At 35.2% G+C, this 22925-nt stretch overlaps 1 protein-coding gene across 10 annotated transcripts in view; it reads left to right on the forward strand.

Annotated features, from left to right (window-relative positions):
* Window positions 1-22925, forward strand: part of C9orf72 (C9orf72-SMCR8 complex subunit) — a 33855-nt gene that overhangs the window by 9882 nt on the left and 1048 nt on the right. For 3 of the 10 annotated variants that reach the window (XM_077147982.1, XM_077147980.1, XM_077147981.1), the window contains exons 7-11: window positions 1678-1794; window positions 5129-5364; window positions 8953-9010; window positions 10048-10157; window positions 10262-12411. In XM_077147982.1, the coding sequence (XP_077004097.1) occupies window positions 1678-1794; window positions 5129-5364; window positions 8953-9010; window positions 10048-10157; window positions 10262-10448 (708 nt within the window). In that variant the 3' untranslated portion in view covers window positions 10449-12411. Of the gene's footprint in view, window positions 1-1677; window positions 1795-5128; window positions 5365-8952; window positions 9037-10047; window positions 10158-10261; window positions 12413-14375; window positions 15563-15583; window positions 15632-15957; window positions 16960-22925 lie in introns of those variants that run through there. The other 7 variants (XR_013170373.1, XM_077147985.1, XR_013170374.1 and 4 more) reach the window with 7 other exon arrangements.

Here is a 22925-nt window from a genome sequence, read left to right on the forward strand (position 1 = left end):
AGATTGCAATTTAAAGACTAGGTAACACTTAAGAATAGTATAGTATAGTATGTAATCTTGCCAGTTGCTATGACATCATGTAGCAAAAATGAGCTTGAAATAAACTTTTTGAATATGAAGTCATTTATCAGTTTCATTTTTTACAACTCATAAATATAGGTCTCAGTAGTATCTAAGTAGTTTAGAAAATATTTTAAAATTGGGTATTTTAAAATGTATTTATCTCATATTTCTTCACATTGTCTTTAATAAATGTTTGAAGATAGCATGTACTTTTGGTTTAGTATCAAAGAAATGTTACTTAGTTATTCATCCTGACTCCATTCTCTTGGTTTTCCCCTTGATAACCAAGGGGAAGCTTTTAGGAGCTATTGCTTTAAAGTGGTCAGTAGAGGTTATGCTTTATTTAATAATGTTTGTGACCATTTCCTTCAGTATTATGTGAGTCAATAAATGACTGGGTAGTAGTGTTTTTAAGCCATAGTCGTTAGATCATTAATTAGAAAGAGTCCAGAGATAAGTGTGTGTATCCATAAATTTAAGCAAAACTAATTTTTAAAAGGAGTTTTACAGAGGAAATATATTGGAGATGATTATTTGCTTTACAAAGATATTCATAATTTATTTTTTTCTATAATAAGCTAGCCTGTGCACTTACATGATAGAGCCTTGATTTACCATAATTTTATTTTTTATTCAACCATTTAGAAGCATGTACTGTGTAAAGAGATTAGTATACCACTATCATTATATTGCATCTACTGAATGGTGATCTTTATTATTTCTGTTGCCCCAAGAAGAAAGTTTTCCATCTGTGTTCCCCCAGTCTCTAGGATTCCACAAAGGGACTTCTCAGTCTACTTTATGGGGGAGAGAGGCTCTGTGGTTGCGGCACTGTCTTCCATATTCTTCTCATTCTCTACCCACTTCAAGCAGAATGGGCTCTCTTTCATCTTTTCAATTTGAGAAAAAGGTTTGCACTGCTCCAGGATGAAAGCCACTCCTTTAACATAATAACTCTCTAGACACAGTGTAGATTCCAGTGTAGCTCCATGGCCATCTATTTTTCCTAAGAGATTTATAGGTCAAATTCTATGAGAATCAGAGGTTTCTAAACTCCAATCAGTATCCTTGCTTTATAAATAAAATGTGATAGAATTCAATTATTCTATGGAAGAATATGGGTACTCTTCAGTTACCATTATAATGGCATTTCATATGTAGAACCATTAAACACAAGCCATAATTCTGACTGATTTAATCAGATTTTTTTTGCCCAGAATTATTTGCTTATCTAAAGAATATTTGCTGCTGGTGGAGATACAATAAAGGATTATATTAGATTGTTATTTCCCACTGAAATAAGGGCTCCATGGTCAAATAAGTTTGAGAGAGTTTACATAGCATCTCATTCACCAGAAGAATTCTAACACATGGTCATGTAAGTTTTTGGGATATCACACAGTAAATTTGCCAAGCATTCCTCAGACTTATTTAACTACAGAATCCCTATTTTAAGCAACAACTGTTATTTCTGATGGACTATAGTAGGTGAGTAAGATGTTTCTCAGGATGTATTTTATTGACAATAACAATTTCTATTCAAATTTATTTCATAAGCAAACCAATGGCTTTTTTAAACTTTATATTTTAATACTAAAATCTTTTTCTTTATAGGTAGTGAAAACATTATGCCTTTTTCTGACTCCAGCAGAGAGAAAATGCTCCAGACTATGTGAAGCAGAATCATCATTTAAATATGAGTCAGGACTCTTTGTACAAGGTCTACTAAAGGTATAGTTTCCATTTATCACATATGAAACCAATTTGTTGTAATCATTTTGAAACTCTTTGAAATATACATTTTAAATATTCATGTTTAAGGTATCTTATTTTATATACCCAGGGACTGACTTCCTTTACCATCACAAAGCATAAAGTATATATACTTTAAGGATTTATAGTTAATATCATCATGAAACATTGTGGAATATCCTCTTTTGTATTTCAGTTTGGTTACCTATAGCTGCATGTCTGGCCTTAAGAATTTTTTTTTTAAGATATTCACTTGAATCAAGGTATATATCTGAAACGGGAACAATCTTTTTTTACTGAGCAGATTTGAATTTTGGTGTTACTGTTTTGCATTTATGTACCATGAATGTATTATATATAGAAAAAAATTTTTAATCTATCTCCTGAAAAAGTGTGTAGGGTTTGAGCAGTTTGCGTGTGTGTGTGAGTACATATGTATACATATTTTCCTTTCATTAAATTGAGTCGACTTTTCCAGAACCAAAACAGATAAACTACATTAGCAATTATTTTCAATAATTAAAGGAAAGAAAATTATTTATTTTATTAAATCTGTTGTGTTTTAGTTACAGTCAAAGGGATAAAGAAGCAGTTTTCCTAATGGTTATGTAATTCTCCTATAATGAATGCTTTCTTGATGATGAAACTATGACAGAACGAAAGAAAAAAAACATATTAAAAATTGATTAAATTAAAATTATATCCAACTTATCTATTTTCAATAATGTGCCTACTATGAACTTAGAATAATAGTCTTTAATTACAGTAACTAGTTAAAGGAAACATTCTAATTTGATTTGTACAAATCTGAAAATTAGAACTTTTCCTTTTGAAGGCATAATAAAGTGCTTAATACTTTGATTTCCCCAGCAGCATTTCATTTAATTTTATGATTTTAGTCCTGAAAGGCTTATACCAGCTGCATAAAAAAAATTTGCAACTATGACTTAATGAAAAAATACTTGTTAAAGAATTCTCCATGAAAGTATAAATTGTATAGCCTTTCACTACTCTGGAGGTCACTCTTATGCAAACAAACTTCAGTTAGACATTGCTGCTATCATAACTTGCCAAACCCCAACCAAAACCATTCCTACCAATCCTAAAGAATACCTAGGTCATTATATAAGATTTTACAAAGGTTCTGTGCTCCAAGGTAACTTTCCAGAAACCTACAACCTATAGATAGGTCCTTGGATCAGATAAGTCCTGAAATGCAGAGGGGCCAGCCTCTCCAGAACATCAACTAGTTCTGTCCCCCATCCCATATTACTGACAGCCCCTTCTAACATAAAAAGTTAGAGTGGGCATAGCCTAAATACCCCTAAAGAGTGGGAGAAAGATCCAAGGTGATGATGGAGTTAAACAAGATGGTAGGGTTTAACAAATTAGTATGAGTACTGAATCAGTATATTGATATTCCTTTTAATCTCCAGTGTCTTAGAGCAGCTAAGTAGTAAAACATTAAAAATTGGAATTTTAACCCATACCAAACTCTGAAATCTGTTCTACAACTTGATTGTTGTGATGTACTTTGAAATTTATTGTTTTGTATTTATGTTATTTTTCACAAAAAAAAAGAAGAGGCATATACAGAGAAGATAGGATTTAACAAATGACTATGACTGCTGAATCATTATATTGATAATTCTTTTGGTTTCCAGTGTCTTGGAGCAGCTAGAAGAAAAAATGAAAAATCATGGAACTGTAACCTATACCAGATTTTACAATCTGTTCTATAACTACTTGTTAAAATATACTTGGAAATTTATTGCTTTTTCGTATATATGTTATATTTCACAATTTTTTAAATGTAAAAAGAAATTGTATGACCTTTCAGAAAATACCTTGACATTATATATCAAGAGCCTTAAAAATGTTCAAAGACTAACCTACTGTATCTACTTCTAGAAATTTATTCTAAGGAAACAATTTTATATAGAGAGAGATGTATTTACAAAGATGATTATCACTACATTATCATTATTACTAATATTATTATTATTATTATTATTTTGACATAGGCAGGCTCCATCACTGAATTTTTTTTTTTTTACTACATTATTTTTAAGAGTGAAAAACCTGAAATCGCCTTTTGTCTTCTGTTCTGTATAGAACATAGCACAATACTTCATACACAGAAGGTGCTTGATGCATGGTAACTGGCTGGCTGATTATTCTGGGAAGAAGGACATTTTCATCTTATTAAAAAATACATGTTGATTGGGACTTAAAAGAATATATGAATGATCAAGGATATTTTTCTGGCTTTTTTTTCTTCTGTATGTATTTTTTTAATCACTCTCTCTCCCTTTGGATTACAGTCTACATATTGTAACCTGCTTTTTCTTCACAATTTATTGTGTGTCTTTCAATACCAGTACATAAACTTCAGGAATTTAATTTTTAGCAGCTAAATAGTAAATAATTTTTGTTTATTTAATTGCTTCATTTTTGGAGGCTTAGATTATTTCTTATTTTTGCCTTTAAAACTAGTGCTGTGGGGAGAGGTATTTGGGAATTCTTACTTTCTGCCTGATTTTTCTGTAAGCCTACACCTTCTTTAATTAAATTTTAATAAAATAAGCAGGTTACAACAGTGCTGCAGTGTACATGCCTATCATTGACACTTTTGTACACAATCATAAATTAATTTCCAAAGATGGATTTGCTAAACAAAGCCAGTTGTTTTAATTAGAAAATAATTTTCATATATGTTGGCATGTGTTTCCATTTGCTGAAGCTGCCAGGATACAATATACCAAAAATGGATTGGCTTTTACAGAAGGGATTTATTAAGTTAAAAGTTTAAAGTTTAAGACCATGAAAACATCCAAATGAAGGCATCTAGTTAAAGATACCTTGACTCTAAAGAAAGGCCAATGGCATCTGGGTTTTTTCACATGGTGACTTCTGCTGTCCTCTCCCAGCTTCTGGTTTCAGGCAGCACTCTCATCTCCTGTGGGTTCTCTTGTTGACTCCTGGGGCACTATCCTGTATCTCCCAACATCTGTGTCTGCTTTCATCTCTCTGCTCTCTGTGTCAGTTCTGACTTCTCTCTCTTTTAAAGACTCCAGTATATTATGACCCACCTTGAATAGGTGGGGTGATTTCTCCATGGAAATAATCTAATCAAAACCTTAATTGGATGGGATCATATCTCCATGGAAACAACTTAATCAAAAGGTCCCACCCAACAATAGATTTGTCCCCATGAGATTGGATTAGGAGAACATGGCTTTTCTGGGGTACATAACAGTTTCATACCAGCACAACATATATGAAACAGTAAGTTTTCCTTTCATTATGACAGGATTCAACTGGAAGCTTTGTGCTGCCCTTCCGACAAGTCATGTATGCTCCTTATCCCACAACACATATAGATGTGGATGTCAATACTGTCAAGCAGATGCCACCGTGTCATGAGCATATTTATAATCAGCGTAGATATATGAGATCAGAACTGACAGCATTCTGGAGGGCCACTTCAGAAGAAGACATGGCTCAGGATACAATCATCTACACAGATGAAAGTTTCACTCCTGACTTGTATGTAGCACTCTTCTTTTTGATACTCTTCAAGCAGTAATATGAAATGATGTTTTTATGAGTAGAAACAAAACAAGCCAGTGTTAAAAAGAAGGAAATATTAAACACAAACTTATGTTAAAAAAACAGAATCATGCTTGAAAAATCATTTGGTTATTTAAGTATTTCTTTCTCAAATGTCCTTTCTTATTAATGTAATTGTGTTTTCCTAATTTAATTGTGTTTCCCCTAATATAGGTTAGATTTTCCTTAAAATAAGTATTTAACATACGTGTTATGCTCCAAGGCATTTACGTTGGTTATAGTCTGGTATAGTAGTCATTGAACAGACTTATTAAGTAAACCAAAGGAATAATTCTAAGACGTGTTTTTCTTGACATATAAAATTCAGTAAAACTGTTAAAATAAGTTGATTGGGCTTTCTTTTACTTTGTATTTTATGTACTATTCATTTTCTGTCACAAGGTCTGGCCAGTAAATTAAACAGAAAAATTAATGATAATAAAATTTTGAATGCAGTCATTCCCAATTAAAAAAAAAATGATGATAATAAATCTGGAATTATAAAACCCAAGAAAACACTATGATGATGTTCTGAAATTAGGAAAAGAATTATAGTGTATTATTATCATTCCCCTTTTTTTTAACATTAATAAAACAGCATGCAAACACACAGTCTTAATATACAAACATTCCATATGTAATATACAATCAGTGGCTCACAGTATCATCACATAGTTGTGTATTCATTGCCATGATCGTTTTTTTGAACATTTGCATCACTTCAGGAAAAGAAATAAAAAAGAAAAAACTCACACATACATACCCATCACCCCTCCCTTTCATTGACCACTAGTATTTGCATCTACCAAATTTATTTTAACCTTTGTTCCTTCTATTATTTTTTTTATTTTTTTATCTCTATATTATACTCATCTGTCCATGTCCATGTTAAAAGGAGCATCAGACACACGGTTTTCACCATCACACAGTCATGTTCTAAAAGCTATTGTCATTATACAATCATCTTCAAGAAACAAGGCTATTGGAACATAGCTCTATAGTTCAGGTATTTCCCTCGAGCTACTCCAATACACCATAAACTAGAAAGGTAATATCTATATAATACATAAGAATAAGCTCCAGGATAACTTCTTGACTCTGAAATTTCTCGGCCACTGACACTTTATTTTTTCTCATGTTTCTCTTGGTCTCAATCCCTTGATACTGGATCCTGTCTCATCCTGGGATTTCTGTCTCATGTTGCCAGGGAGGTTTACACCCCTGGGAGTTATGTTGCACATAGAGGGGGAGGGTAGTAAGTTCACTTGTGAGTCTGCTTAAGAGAGAGAGGCCATATCTGAGCAACAAAAGAGATTCTCTGGGGGTCACTCTTAGGCCTACTTTTTTTTTTTTTTGCATGGGCAGGCACCAGCTAGGCCTAATTTTAAGTAGACTTAGCCTATGTTTGGCAGAAATAAGTTTCACAGGGGCTATCTTTCCCTTTTATCAATTAAAATTCTTAGAATAGTGACTGGCACATAGAATGTGCCAGTGCATGTTAACTAATAATCTAGGTTTAAGTGTATAAAGCAGCAATAAAATTGCAGTAAGGAACCTTGTCCTGTATTTCTATGAAAAGGTAGGATACCCAGCCTCATCTGTTTCTAGGTGTTTAGAAAGACATCTTAAATGGGACCAATATTTTCCCACCTCTCCTGTGCTCCTTACTCTTTCTTAAAAGTTTTAGGGGAATTGATTTAGAAAATGAATTGGTTAAAATTGAAATTCACATCACTAAATTTTCAAATATTGGTAATTTTGATACAAAATTGGAAATCTCAAAATTCTCTGGCTTCAAACATTTTCTTCTTACCTAAAATGTTTTGTATTTTTTCCCCTTCTGTGGTTGTTGCTTCAGAGCTTTTTTTTTTTGGAATATAGTCAACTTTAAAATGTGTTTATAACCATTTAGTAGTTTTATTTTTTAGAGGAGGCATGTGTGTGCTTATAACATCTTAATCTTTTTGGCCAGATGTGCTTATTTTGCTGATTGGACAATAATGTCATGAATTTTAAAATTTTGTTTCTGGCTCTAAGTAAATTTTCAAAATATAAAATTCTCCAAAAATAATATTTCAGCTCCTTAGTTTGTATGTTAATTTACACATACATGGATTTATTTTGCTTTTTAATATATTTTAAACAGTATCATTTACTGTTTAGTTTTTAATTTTAACCTTTTAGAATTTTAGTCATTACTAATACATGAAAGTTAGTCATTAGAGATAACCTTTTTTTTTTTTAAAGACACATTTGTTTCATCCATTTCACTTATGACCAAGATATTCATTCAATGTAACAGGTATACTAAACTTAGCCTTATGTTCTCTCCCACGACCAGAGAAAGGATGCTATCAGTGCCCACATTAGCCACCAGTTGGATGTCCAGTCATTGTGAAATGCTGATTTCTTTTTTCCTCTTTCAGTTTTCTTCTTCATGTAATTTGGCATAACCATTCCCTAAAACTACAAAATTAGAGTTACTTTCCTATTTACTTCAGCACACATACCCAATCTCTTTCCCTGCCGCTCCTTTTCCATTAGAAAACACTAATTAAATGTTATGTTATCCCTTTGACCTGAGCATAGCCTAGCATTTCAGTCAATTCTTTAGGGAAGTAGAAAAGTAAAGAGGAAAGATGAAAGGTGAGGAAGGGGAGTTTGGGAAGACAGTGATTATTTTTGTTTGTTTTGGCACCTACTATATGCTAGATACTGTATTAAAATGCATTATCTCAAGTATGTATTATGTCTTGACTTCTTATTCTCATAATTGCCAAAGCAGGTCATATTTCTTGGGTAGCTTGTTCATGATACTTGCAAGGTGGTGGGCCTCCTAGCAGGACGCAAACCCTGTGGTAGTGTTGTTGTAGACAATCATCTGGTATGTTCCTTAATCCCATTTTAGTGTTTCTAATGTATTTGTCCTTTTACCTTTTTTCTTCCTAAGCTGCCTATTAGAAGTTATTATTATACAAAGTTAACATTTTGTGAGGTTTTTTTTGGTTTGTTTTTTGGTGATAGCGGTGATATGTTCATTTTTGTTTTTTTTTTTTATTTTCAGTAAAGATGTCAAGAATTGATAGTTAGGTGTTTTAACTGCTGAAGTCTCTCTTCCTTGATACTTCAGTAAGGTAGTACTAAGGTAGCCAGATATGTATCTTTGCGGGGGCTACTTATACCCTCTGGAAAAAATAATTATCTAGTGGCCTGAAAACAGTAATATAAAATGTATCCTAGGGCAGTGCAATGGTAGCTCAGTGGCGGAATTCTCACTTGCCATGCCAGAGACCCCGGTTCACTTCCTGGAGCCTGCCCATATAAAAATAAATAAATAAAATAAAATGTATCTTTGGTTTCAAATAAATACATATGTTATATCTCCAAATAGATGCATCTGTATTCACTCAAATGTGTTTGTACATAATACGCATTTCTAAGAATTTAATTGATAGGCTGAAATGAGTTTTTGTGGAAAGTAACATTGTATAGCCATTTCAGAGGTTACTTTCTTTTTCTTCACAGGAATATTTTTCAAGATGTCTTACACAGAGACACTCTAGTAAAAGCCTTTCTGGATCAGGTAAATGTTGACCTGAGATTGTCTGAGTAAGTGATATGACATGTTTTCTTGTTTAGTATATCCTATAACGCCTGTAGTATATGTAGCATCATAAAATTGTCATCTTTTTTAATGTCCAATCTTTCTTAAGTATCTAAATGTCTTCTCCTTTGCGTTACTAATAGAGAGTCTGAATATTAATAAAGATGCAGCATTCACAGTTCAAATGATAAATATTTTAATTTCAGATATTAGCTTAGGCCTCAGCATTTTGGGTTTTTGGTGTGTTATGTTTTTTTGTGCTGGTGGAGTGGTGGTGTTTATTAGCCTTACTTGAACCAAAAATATCTCATATAACAGTATTCTCTTTAAATAATAGCATTTTTATTGTCTTATTCTTTGAGAGAAAAAACTATTTTATACATTTGAAGAATACTGTAGATAACATGGAACTTATTTCCTAATGTAACAGAAAATGGCATTCTGGGGATCAGGCCAGGAAATAGTGTTATAGATGCAACTTTGAAATAATGAGATCCTTGTGTTTACCAGAAATTTTCATTCCAGGTCTCTGGTCTGCAACATATTTGCAGAGTTCAAGGAGAATTCTTAGTCATGTAATTCAATACTTCTCAAGCTGAAATAAAATCCCTCCCACCCTCTACCCATACACATGCAACTCCCCAAAAGTACAGAGATATAAAACCATAGTATTAACATGGTTTAACATCTAAGAGCTTCAATTTTATTTGAAGAAAAATAAAAAAGTTAAGTAACACATTTGGATAGAAGTAACGTGCATCTTGATTTTTAATAATAAAATAAATATGGATATATTCTGAGGTAGAGTAAAAAAATACAAATATGTTTTGAAAGTAAACAGAAAACTTCAAAATCAGTCCGATTGCCTCCATTACCCTCCTGTCTGTGTGTTAGGGATATCAGTGGAAATGATTCAGGAGAACTACTGTACTGTGTACTGGCAACACCTTAAGAGAAAATTCTGTATAAGCAGAATAGAAGCAAATTACTTATTAAGATGGTTCATTTTCTTGCAGATCTTTCATTTGAGACCAGGTTTATCTCTCAGAAGTACTTTTCTTGCACAGTTTCTACTTGTCCTTCACAGAAAAGCCTTGACACTAATAAAATATATAGAAGATGATACGTAAGTAAAACTCCTATATAGAAAAAAAAACGTTTATATACATTGCTTTGTTCTTTTTGGATGTTTTCTATATTAATTTTTTTCTCCTTTTCAATTATTTATAGGCAGAAGGGCAAAAAGCCCTTTAAATCTCTTCGGAACCTGAAAATAGATCTTGATTTAACAGCAGAGGGCGATCTTAACATAATAATGGCTCTAGCTGAAAAAATTAAACCAGGCCTACACTCGTTTATCTTTGGAAGGTCTTTCTACACTAGCGTACAAGAACGAGATGTTTTAATGACTTTTTAAATGTGTAACTTAAGTATAGTTCATCACAATCATGATTGCTACCAAAGCAGTTCAGTGCTATGGGAAATATAATTCCCTCTGGTCATGCCCATGGAGTCCTACTCAGTAATTGTAATTGAAGTTAGTTTCACTGCAGTCGTTAAAAGAAGTCTGTAGGGGAATGTCAGGTGCATCATTAAAATGGAGTCCTCTTTTTCTAGATGTACTTTCTTGGGATACAGACATTTATAATAAATGTCATTGCTATATGTTAAAGGTAGAATGACAATAGGGTATAAACTTGCCACAGCTGCTGTTTTTGAAATTTAAGAATCATGGTTTATATGTCAAAGTGGCATCAGAGTTAGCTTTCACAGATAAAAGACTAGTTAACTTTCCATCTTTTAGAGTTCTTTTGTGTCTTATTACTCTTGCAGTTAACTGAAAATTGGAACATCAGAATCATTTTCAGTTTCACAGAAAGAAAGCTAGTATGAAGTAGGTTAAGCTTTAGAAAGTAGTGATGAAGCAGATATTTAACCAAAATTATTTATTAGATCCTATTTTGTAGACTTCAAAATAGGATTATTTTGATTAGATTCAGTCCATGTAGAAATGTCAGTCAGTATGAACAGTTCCTAGTTATGGTGAACCACATTCAGGGTGTTTGTCTTATAGTTGTTGCTTTTAATTATCTTGTGTAGTTGAACTCTGTCCAAAAAATATAGAAATTCAACTTGGTTTTTTAGTTGTTGTCAGCTTTTTAAATTAAGTTAGTTTTCATTACTTTTGAGCCAAATTGAAATGGTTACCTTCTGTGCCTTTTTTTTTTTCCCGTGGAAAGTATAATTACTTAGGAGAACTGCTCAGTCGTTTTCATCTTGTTTTCCTCTTTCATATCTTACCATGTAACTATCTAATGTAACTAATCTAACTCCAAGATTATAAAATATAAAATGCATCACAGGGTGGTGCAACTGTGGCTCAGTGGCAGAATTCTCACCTGCTATGCCGGAGACCTGGGTTCGATTCCCTGTGCCTGCCCATGAAAAAAAAATTGGTTAAAATGCATTACAGAATATAATAATACTAGTAAGATCTTTTTTCAGAAAGAGAGAACAGTTTCTTGTCTTCCTTTATGTTTCTGCCCATATTTTTAAAATTTTTGTCGTGTCTCTTTGCTAACATCATGAGAAATAGCAGGAGCAGCTTTGCTGAAGTGGTATTTTACTAGAAGCTACTTTGGCAGAACTAGGTGGTCTGCTTTTTTTTTTATAGTATGTTTTAACCATTTTACTAGCTATAAAATAACTGATCAACATAATTCTGTGGTAGAACAGTGATGACATACTGTACATAAATACAAATTTATATTTTTATTTGAAATTGTGGCAGTAACAGAGGGAAAAAATATAAGAAAGGGATAAGAGTTATAGAATCCCCTGCCCTTGTCCCCGCAAATTTAACCAGAAAGAGCACATTATTATCCTGAGAGGTCATAATAGCTTTCCCGTCATGAATAACAAAGGTGTAGACATCTTAATGTTTAGATACATACTGAAATAAATGACTGATGCACAGTAGTGCAAAGTCATGAAAAAATGATAGAAGCCATCTTGTTAGGGGATCCTGGTTTACTTTTTATGATAGATTTTTATTTAAATTCTGAGTGAATTATTTTCTTTTGTTGGTCTTATTGTACTGTTATACCAAATGCATGTTGTACAGGGAAATAAGCTATTAAAGCATGTGTAAACATTGTTACATATCGTTTCTCCTAGATGGAGAATTTTGAATAAACTATCTTTGAAATTTTGTCTCGTTCAGTTATGTGTTCAGGAAAAGCAATACTGTGATACTGGAAGACTGATTAGCTTCCAGTTCAACTGATAGTTATATTGTACTTAAGCTATTTATTTTATTAATTTTCTCCTTTGAAAGAAGATGTATTTGAAGGTCCTCTGTATTACTGGAATCCTGTTTTAGAAAAAAAAAAAACTTATGCTTAGCTCTTAGAATTGCATTTTGATCTTTAAAATTTTATATTAATATTTCATATGTCAAATAATACTGAAATTCTTTTTTTAAAAAAATTCCTGTTATAATAATTTTAATATAACCAAAACTGAAGTTTTTCTTTCATGTATCCAGTACAGATGTACAAGATAAAGGTTTATTTGCCTAATACCTTCAAAATACATGAAGCAACAACTGATAGACCTGCGAAAAGAAAGACAGATCCACAATTGTAGTAAAAAATTTTAATGCCTCTCTCAAAGTTTGATAGAATAAGATCACGGAAAATCAGAAAGTATCTAATATAGAAGACTTGAATAACATTCAACCAACTCTAAATAATTGACATTTATAGAATATTCTATCTAATAGCAGTAAATTACACATACTTTTCAAGAACACATAGAACGTTTATCAAGATAGACTATATTCTGAGCCATAAAAAAGTCTCAACAAATTGAAAGGGATTCAAGTCATGAAAGTATGTTCTCTGACCAAAATGGAATTAAATGAGAAACAATAGATAGCCAGGAAAACCTCAAATACTTGGAAAATAAAAAGTTTTAAAAGATAAGGTAATTTCTAAATTATGTGTGTTTGGGTGGCAGAGGTATGGGTGGGGAGAACAGAGGGAGGCATCAGAGTATTGTGGAATGATTTTTCTGAAGAGTGGAACTCATTCTGCCTTTGATGTCTTCCCGCTGCAATCCAGTCTTCACACTGATACCAGCATGATACTTTTAAAATTAAATCTGATTATCACTTCTGCTTAATGGCTTTCCATCACTTACAGAATTAAATCCGAAATTCTTGTGATACTTTGTTCTCTGTTGATCCCTCTAATGTTACTCCCTACTGACCTAACTAGTACGTATTTTTTGTTGTTGTTGCATTTATTACATTATTCCTTTGCTTGCCCATCTTTCCTGCTAGGCCAAAGAACAAGATCCATGTCCTCATTTTTGTGTTCTTGTGTCTAACATGGTGCTAGGCACAAGGCATGTTTCCAGTAAAGTGCTGGTCAAATGGATATAATGAATGCAGTAAACATTTTTTTCTTCGTCTTCTCTGAAGAGAAGAATCATTTCCTGCAAATTGAGGAAATTTCTTCTTTATATAATAAAACAACTTTTTTTTTCTGTGAACCCATTAAAATTGAACTTGAGCACAACCTAGCTGTAAAATTTCAAAGACCTGAAACTGTGATTTTCAGTCTTTTTGAAGTAATAATATGCTATCACTTTCTCTTTCTGTGACTGGGCCTTGTGATCTTCTCGCTTGTTGAAATGTTCTATTTAAATTAATTGCCTAAGGCAGGCCACGGTGGCTCAGCAGGCAGGGTTCTCACCTGCCATAGGTCTCTTGGTTCTCACCAAGAGACCTGGGTTCGATTCCCAGTGCCTGCACCATGCAAAATAAACAAACAAAAAACTAAATTAATTGCATAATAAACTGCTAAGCAGTTGCCATCAGACTGTTTAGGACAATGGTAAATATCCATCTATGGAGTGTGGCCAATCAAGAAATCTGATCTAGTATTTAGAAAATCATTCCTGAGCTCTGAGTTGGCTCAAACTGGCACCTTCCGGCATTTGCTTGTGGGTGGGGAATTTGGAATGCTTTGAGAGCTGAATGGGTCTGTCAAGTTTTAAAACTCCCTTATGGCTGAAAAAAAAAACAGCCTTCATTGTTTAAAAACACCATTGTTTGTTTTTTCTGCTCTTCTCTTCTTTGGAACATGAAACTGTAAAAACACTTACACCCAGCATTTTGTTTTATTTACCTCTCTTAAGATGTTTCTGGAGACATGAATGATGTGGTAATCTTTTTATTGTGATTATTGAGAACGTTCAGAACAAATGGAAAAAAATCAGCTTTATTGTTCATTTTGGATTCTATGGAGAAGGACCATATTTCTCTTTGTTATCGTAGGCATATAGTGCAGTTGTTAGGAGCATGTGTCCTGGAGCCAGACAGCCAGGGTTCAAATCCCTGTTTTTCCACTTCCCAGCTGGTTGACCTTTGACAAGGTACTTACTCTGTCTGTGCTTCCTGGGTATTCCTCACCTACTCAATAGGAATAGGAATAGAACTTATATCATAGGGTTATTTGAAGATTAAGTGGTAAATGTCCAGAATGCTTGAAAGGGTAACTGACACAGAGTAAACACATAACAAAATTTAGTTGCTCTTATTCTTCTGACTGCTGTTGTCAGCATCAGCATCATCATTAAGCAACTGAATATAGAGTTCTCATGTCTATTCAACTACAATTCTGTAGCCATGACTCCATCAATATGCAAACTTATTTTACTAGCTTAACCCTATCACTACCTCATTACACATAGAGAGCAATGTCTTAGAAGAAAATCTCATTCTAAAAAATGTGAGAGAGCACATATAAGGTGCTATCCAGAGTCCCCTCTTATTAAATCTGTCCACTCCATCTCCACTGCCATTGAGATTCTTATCTCACTCAGATTAATCCAGCAGCTTCCTATCTTCTAGGCACCATGTTTTTTATCCAGTAACCATGTTTCTGCCATGTTCCAATCAATTTCCATAAAGGAGATAGTGATCTTTCTAATGCAGAACTGATTTACTCACTCCCTTGCTTTAAAAAAAACCTTAAGGGCTGGCCATGGTGGCTCAGCAGGCAGAATTCTCCCCTGCCATTCCAGAGACCTGGGTTTGATTCCCGGTGCCTGCCCATGTTAAAAAAAAAAAAAAAAAAACCTTGAGTGACAACCTTTGTCTCAAAACCCACAATCCATGGTGAAACACAAAGTTTTTGAGATCTGTCCACCGCAACACTTTTCTGTCATCTCTCATCACTGGTCTTTGTGCATGTCTGGAAATTCTCCCTTCACATGGACAAATCTTACTTTTCAATCAGGATTCACCTTAGGTATCATGTTTTTCCAGACTCCTCCAACTTTAGGTTTAGAGCATTTGAATTAAGCTCAGTGAAGGCAGGGACCATGTCTGCACTAGCATATACCTAATTGCCTGGTATATAATAAATGGGTATTGAATTAATTACTCTATACGCAGACTCCTCCTAGGTTTCTATGCTTATAGTTCTAGCTCAGCTCATTGTTATGCAGCATTATTAAGGGTTTATTTGTGTCTCCCACTAGATATGTGTCCCCAGTCCAGCATAGTGCCTGCCAGGAAATAGGAGCTCAGTAAGTATTGAAAGATTGAATGTTCTACACACTATTCACCTCAGGGCTAAAGTTTTCCCTAATTCAGAAGTAAGAAAATTTATGGCCCTTTGGCAATTCTTGGATGTCATCCCAATAATGCCACTGAAATTTTAAGCAAAAGTTTGCATATATGTACATTTTTCTGGGTGGAGTCATCCGATTCTTAAAGTGATCTATGATCCCCCAAAAGATAACCTATATCTTAAAGAGTTATTTTTTAAAGTAAATTGTAAAATAAAATGTTTGCAAAGTAGATTAATGTATCTCTGTAGGCCACTTTTTTTTTTTTTTTTTTTTTTTTTGAGGTAAAGAGTTTATGCTTCCTCTACTTGACTCTCCAGCAGTCCCTGCTGCTGGATTATGGTGGTTCTAGCTGACTGCATTGGATATTTCTTCTGGATGACTATCCAATTGCCTGTCTTCTCTCCCGCATATACCAGTAGGAGCAGTTTGAGATCCATTCATATGACCTAACTGGTTCTAGAATCATCAAAGATTTAAGCCCCGGGAATCAATGCCATATTTTAAATTCAGCATTCAGAAATTAGATTCCTTTATTCAAAGCTCAGAACCTTCCTTGATGCAGTTTGGCGAGACATTTTCTCTGGCTTTCACCAATAGACTTGGCAATTATTTCTGGCCTAGACCACAAAACAAGAGGAGACTGAACTTTTCTAAGAAACTGAGAAAAAGCACATTTTAAAAATAACTGGAGCAAATGAATTCATCTGGCAAAAGTAACCCAGCCACGTAATATAAACTTCTTTTAAGTTTTGCAATGGCAATTTCTGAAAATGTAAACAACTCCATGGTCCTCGTGAACTGAGTCATTTGCTAAGCAGTCTGGCCCAGGTCCTGTGGGAATAAAGCACACCTTATAGAATTTAAGAGCCAAAGACCTTCATGTGGGACAGAGGGTGGGGGTGGCCCAACCTAAGGACAATGAAGAAATGTCATGACTAGATGCTCAAAATACTGGCTTTCCAAACCAAAAGCCAGAATGAGGTAGAAGTTCAGGGGAGAGTATAGCCTATGCCTCAGGCTGTTGCTCAGAACTCACCAGTGGGCCTCTGTCTTCCCTAGGGAAAGCCAGAGTCTAATGGGTCTCATAAAGTCAGAGGAAGCTCCTGCAGGTTTTATCATGTATTCTCTTGGCAAGATAATGGTTTCATTGGAACTGTAATAACATACTTGGCCAACAAAGCCCATGCTATTATAATAAGTTGGTACTTAGTCCTAGTTTTTCAAGAATAATATTATGTACTTTCTAATGAGGCCCATGCTACTATAAAATTTATTCCGAGTTTATCTGAGTACTAGAATAATTATTATAAATAATACAGTTATTTTATATTTGCATAACTGTTTTTAAAAAAACTGCAAGAACTTGATCATTCTTTAGAAATAGTCATGTCCTTTCTGTGTAGGGAGTCCTGTGCTAGAATCCATATCTTGAAAGCAAACTTGGTGAAATCCCTAGAAGGGCACAGGGATCATTTTTTAAAGTCTTGAAAATGCGACCTATGGAAAAAAAGATAAATTGCAATTATTTATTCCAAAGATGTGAGAAAGATTGGGGTTAAGTATTTCTGGTATACAAAAGATCATGGTAAAATTAGCTACCATTTGTTAAGTAGCACGTGCTGTAGGCAGTTTCTCATTTAACCCTCAAAACAAGGTTGTGAAATGAATATCCTCATCATACATGGTGAAGACACTGAAGCTTAAGTTAGATGACTGTCCAAGTGTGGCAGACATGTTTTCACAATTTCTTTTTCTCTCTTTTCCCACCTGGAGGTAGGATTGCACTTTCCCTTTCTGTTGAACACAGGCAATACCACATGACTCACTTTGGCTAATAAAATGTAAACAAAGGATATGTCACTTTCAAATGGTAGGTTGAAGAGCCTGTGAGAGCCTTGCCTCTTTTTCACTCTGCCATAGTGATGTCCCAAATAGTGACTGCTCCCAAAGCCTTAATCCTGCAGTGGGAATACTGGAACAGAGTCTTTCTTCCCAACCCTGTCATTCAAGATGTGCGTGTTGCATGAGCAAGATAATAATCTTTATCGTTTTAAGCCACTGAATTTGGGGATTGTTTGTTCTATAACAAAACCTAGTATATTCAGACTGCTTCACCAAGTCACCCAACTGATTAGAAACCGACCTGCCTCCATTGCCCTCACCATATTAACTAACACACTATGCTACCTTACAAGGTAAAAAAATGATGGCTAAGTATCTTCTATCTGGATTGAGGTCAGAAAAAAAAAGGTCATTTTCTGCAGGGAGTTCTCCAGGGAACAGATCAAGACTGATGGACAACACCAAAAGTGAAGAGGATCAGGGCACTTCCATTGAAGATTTACTCAGAAGAGAAAAATAGTTAATATTTTTATCTCTTTCCTTCATGGTATTTCTAATGCAGGCTTTAGAAGTATATTCTTGAGGGAAGTTAAGGGAAAAGACTTCCTGGTTTGTAATTGTTTCTGTATTTCAGAGACTCTCTTTGGTTTAGTTTGGGTTTATTTTTTTATAGTCCCATCAATAGCGTTTTCCTCTACCAGCCAAAACACAAGATGGTGTTCATTTCCAATCTGGGAGGAACTCACATGTTTCCGTTTCCTAACGCTACCATGACTGGGTAACGCAGATGGGGTGGCTTAAAGAATCAGAAACTTATCTTCTCACAGTTTTGGCTGCTAGAATTCTGAATGCAAGGTGTCAGTAGGGTCATAACTCCCTCCAAAACTCTATGAAGGAATCCTTGCCTCTTCCAGCTTCTGGTGGCCCCAGGTGTTTCTTGGCTTTCGACAACCTAACTCCAATCTCTGCCTCTGCTTTCACATGACCACCTTCTCTGTGTGTGTCTCTGAGTCTTCTCTTCTTATAAGAACACCAGTCTTTGGATTTATGGCCCACCCTAAATCCAGGATGATTTCGTCTTGAGATACTTAACTAATTACACCTGCAAAGACCCTATTTCCAAATAAGTTTACTTTCTGAAGTTCCAAGTGGACATGAATTTCGGGGGGTCACTATTCAACCCACTGCACCAAGTGTCTTGCTTTGGGTTCCTCCAAAATCAGAACCTGAGACAAGCACTTCAGTGCAATTTATTTGGGAGGTAAACTCAGGAAGCTGGAATGAGAAAACAGGCATACTGCTACAAGAAGGAGGAAAAGTCAGTGTATGGTAAGCAATCACTTGAGGCAACTGGGGCGCCATTCTTCTTGGATCTCAAAAAAGCATAAAGAAAACCTCCTGGAATTATCCTTCTCAAGGGAAAAGGATGGAGCATTCATTCATTGACTCTTGTCACCCATTGTTGCACTGACCCCTCCCTTTCCTCTCCGCTTCACCTGAGCAAGCTCCTGCAGCTGTGGAAAAGTCCTGAAGCAGAATGATGTGTGATGCTTGCTTGAGAACCAGGAACCTGGTCACCATAAATCTGAGATCAGCCAAGAGGCTGTGACACAGGGCACCAAGAACATCTGCTATACCATGCCCCATCCCATAAATACTCACTAATCTTAGTTCTAATGAATATGGAAAGAGACACAAAGTAATAATTGAGAGCATCAAAGAAGCTCCATGAAGGAATCTTTGCCTTGGGACTTGAGCAAATGTCCCAATTTCTAGAACACAGATAATAATACATACCACCCAATGTTAGGATTTGATAAATGAATAAATGTGAAAGTACCCAGCACAGTTCCTAGTGCATAATAGACATTCAACAAATATTAAATACTTTGGAATTGCACTAGACACTGAGGCAAATGATTTGAGGTTCTTCGAAATGGGTTGTCAATTGTATTAGTATTCTTGCTGTGAAAGTGACAGAAGCCCTACTCAGACTAACTTTATATTTTTATTTTTTATGCAATTTTGTTGAGATCTATTCATATACCATATTATCATCCCAAGTGTACAATCAGTGATTCTCACAGTATCATCATATAGTTGTGCATTCATCCCTATAATCAATTTTTGAACATTTTATTACTCAAAAAAATACATATAAAAATAGAAAGAAGACCCAAGACATCTCATATCCCTTATTCCCCCCGGCCATTATTTATTTTATTTTTTTGTCTTTATTTTCATATTCATCCTGGATAAAGGGGGTATCAGTCACTAGGTTTTCACAATCACGGTCACACTGTGAAAGCTATATAGTAATAAAATAATTTTCAAGAATCAGGATTACCAGATTACAGTCAATAGTTCCAGATATTTCCTTCTACCTATTCTAATACACCAAAAACTAAAAAGGGATATCTATATAGTGTATAAGAATAACCTCCAAAATAACCTCTTGGCTCTATTTGAAATCTTTCAGCCACTGAAACTTTATTTTATTTCATTCTCTTCCCCCCTTTTTGGTCAAGAAGTCCTTCTCAATCCCATGATACCAGGGCCAGGTTAAGATCAGCCAAGAGAATGTGACACAGGGCACCAAGAACATCTACTATGCCAAGCCCCATCCCATAAACACTAATCTCAGTTCTTAGGGTGCTGATGAATATGGAAAGAGACACAAAGTAGTAATTGAGAGCATCAAAGAAGCTCTATGAAGGTATCCTTGCCTTGGGATTCCCATGTAAGGGGGAAGACAGTGGGTTTGCATGCAGAGTTGGCTTAGAGAGAGAGGTCATAACTGAGCAACCAAAGAGGTTCTCTGGGGGTGATTCTTAAGCATATTTATAAGTCGGTGTCGCTTTTCTCCTTTGCAGAAATAGGTTTCATTAGGGCAAGCCCAAGAGTGAGGAGTTGGCCTATTAAATTGGTAGCCCCCAATGTTTGCAAAAATGTTAGGAATTTCCCAGGTAGGAAAGTTTAATATTTCCACATTTTTCCCCAGTCCCTCAAGGGAACTTTGCAAATACATTTTTATTTTCTACCCATATCACTCTGGAATGTATTGGGGTATCACACTAACCTATAAAAACCAACAAGATCTCACTCCCTATTCATTGTTCCATGTAATTATGCTGTTCAAATAAACTAAGCAGACAAGTTAGTTTACAGAAAATATAAATTTTGTGCCAAATAAACATCCTTCCTTTGGTCTCATACCAAAGTTTTAAAACACAGTCTATATAAAATGTCAGATTAACTTTAGAAAAAGAAAATCTATTGACTCATAACTGCCAACTCCAGAGTTAGTGCTGGCCTCAGGCACTACTGTTTTCAAGAATTTAAACAATGCCATCAACTCTTGTTGTGTATCTCTCAGCTGTGCTTCTCTAGTTGCTGGTTTTTCTCATCTTAGAGATGTATTTATCCATATTTGGGAGAGGTATGAGGAGCATGGTATGGACATCACTTCAGAGAGCTCTAGCTTACATTGTCCTTGCTTCATGACCCCGGGGTCCATGTCTAAATTCTCAGGGAAGAGCTCAAGTTGGTGCTTCTTGGATCATGTATCTACCCTGTAGCCTGGTAGGGCCCTCTTTAAGGTGGAGCCTTCAAAGTGACCAGAGCCCACCTGAATCACATGGAATTCTTGCTGACACCAGAAGAAGGAGGGCACAGGAAAGGGCTGCTGGCCTAGCAGGTCTAAGCAGCAGAGGCCCTCTTTACCAAAATGAGAGAAGGGAGAGTGAGGCAGCAATACAGAAAATGATCAGAAGAGGTCATGACAGACATGCTGTTGCTCCTGCCTCTGGTTCGTAGAAGTCACTTTGATAGGAGTCACCACATTCAGGGTGGCTCCATTATCAGCTTCTGCTGATGCCAATGGAAGTACATACTTCCACCCAGGACCTGAATTTGGCCCCATGCTGAGCTTCAGCAAGGCGAATAGAATCGTTTTGGAACAGTTGAAGGATTCGGTACATTCATTTGGTGTCAAAACCTGACTGTGTCACCCTCTCCCTGGTGCCCTCCAAGATCCTCAGTTAATCAGCCAATGCTTAAGGAAAAGAACGTGAAGATATTGTATCAGAGTAGCTCACCTCCAGGTGTCTTGGTCTCACTGAAAAAGATTTCTTATGGCCTCATTTTTTTATTATAAAAATGAAATGGAAAATTTTCAGATAATACAAAGATATGTAGAGAAGAAAGTTAAAATTGCCTATTTTGCCTCCACCCAAAGATAACTAGTGTCAGCATCTTGTGTATATATTTCCAGATCTTTTTTCTATGAATATATATAATGTTTTATTAACATTAAAAATGGGATCATATTATTCTTGCTGTTTTGTAACTTAAGTATAATATAATGTATATACAAAGCAAAGAAATAAAAAAACAATGGTTTTCAAAGCACTCTTCAAAAAATGGTTACAGGACAGATCCCAGAGTTTGTCATGGGCTACCATACTGTCTTCTCACATTTTTCCTTCTAGCTGCTCCAGAATATAGGAGGCTAGAGGGCTTAAATACTTTATCATCACAATCAACTTTTTTTTCCTTCTTTTTTTGTGAACAATTGCATATATACAAAAAAAAGCTATAAATTTTCAAGCACAGCACCACAATTAGTTATAGAACATATTTCAGACTTTGGCATGGGTTACAATTTCACAAGTTTAGGTTTTTACTTCTAGCCGCTTTAAAATACTGGAGACTAAAAGGTATCAATTTAATGATTCAGCATTCATATTCATTTGTTAAATCCTATCTTCTATGTATAATTCCGCCACCCCTTTGATCTTTCCATACCACTCACTGGGGTTGTTTGGGCTATGGCAATTCTAAATTTTTAATATTGGAAGGGTCTGTTACTAATATGAGGTAGGGAGATGGAACTATCTGATGTTTTGGAGAGGCTGGGCAAGGTTTCAGGACTTATCTGGACCAGGGATCCATCTGGAGGTTATAGATTTCTGGAAAGTTACTCTAGTGCCTGGAACCCTTGTGGAATCTTATAAATTGCCCTGCATGTTCTTTAGGATTGGCTGGAATGGTTCTGGTTGGGGGTTGGTAGGTTATGATAGGTAGCAAGGTCTACCTGAAGCTTGGGTAAGACCAACCTCCAGAGTAGCCTCTCAACTGTATTTGAACTCTCTCTGCCACTGATATTGTATTAATTACACTTCATTTTTCCCATTTGGTCAGGATATAATTGTTGATCCCATGGTGCCAGGTGTGGATTCATCCCTGGGAGTCATCTCCCACGTCGCCAGGGAGACTTTCACCCCTGGATGTTATATCCCACATAGGGGGGAGGACCAGGATTTCACTTGCAGAGTTGGGCATAAAGAGACTGCTGTCACATCTGAGCAACAACAGAGGTCCTCTAGAAGTAACTCTTAGACATGCC

The sequence above is a fragment of the Tamandua tetradactyla genome, chromosome 2 (genome assembly GCF_023851605.1).
Source record: "Tamandua tetradactyla isolate mTamTet1 chromosome 2, mTamTet1.pri, whole genome shotgun sequence".
Taxonomy (NCBI): domain Eukaryota; kingdom Metazoa; phylum Chordata; class Mammalia; order Pilosa; family Myrmecophagidae; genus Tamandua; species Tamandua tetradactyla.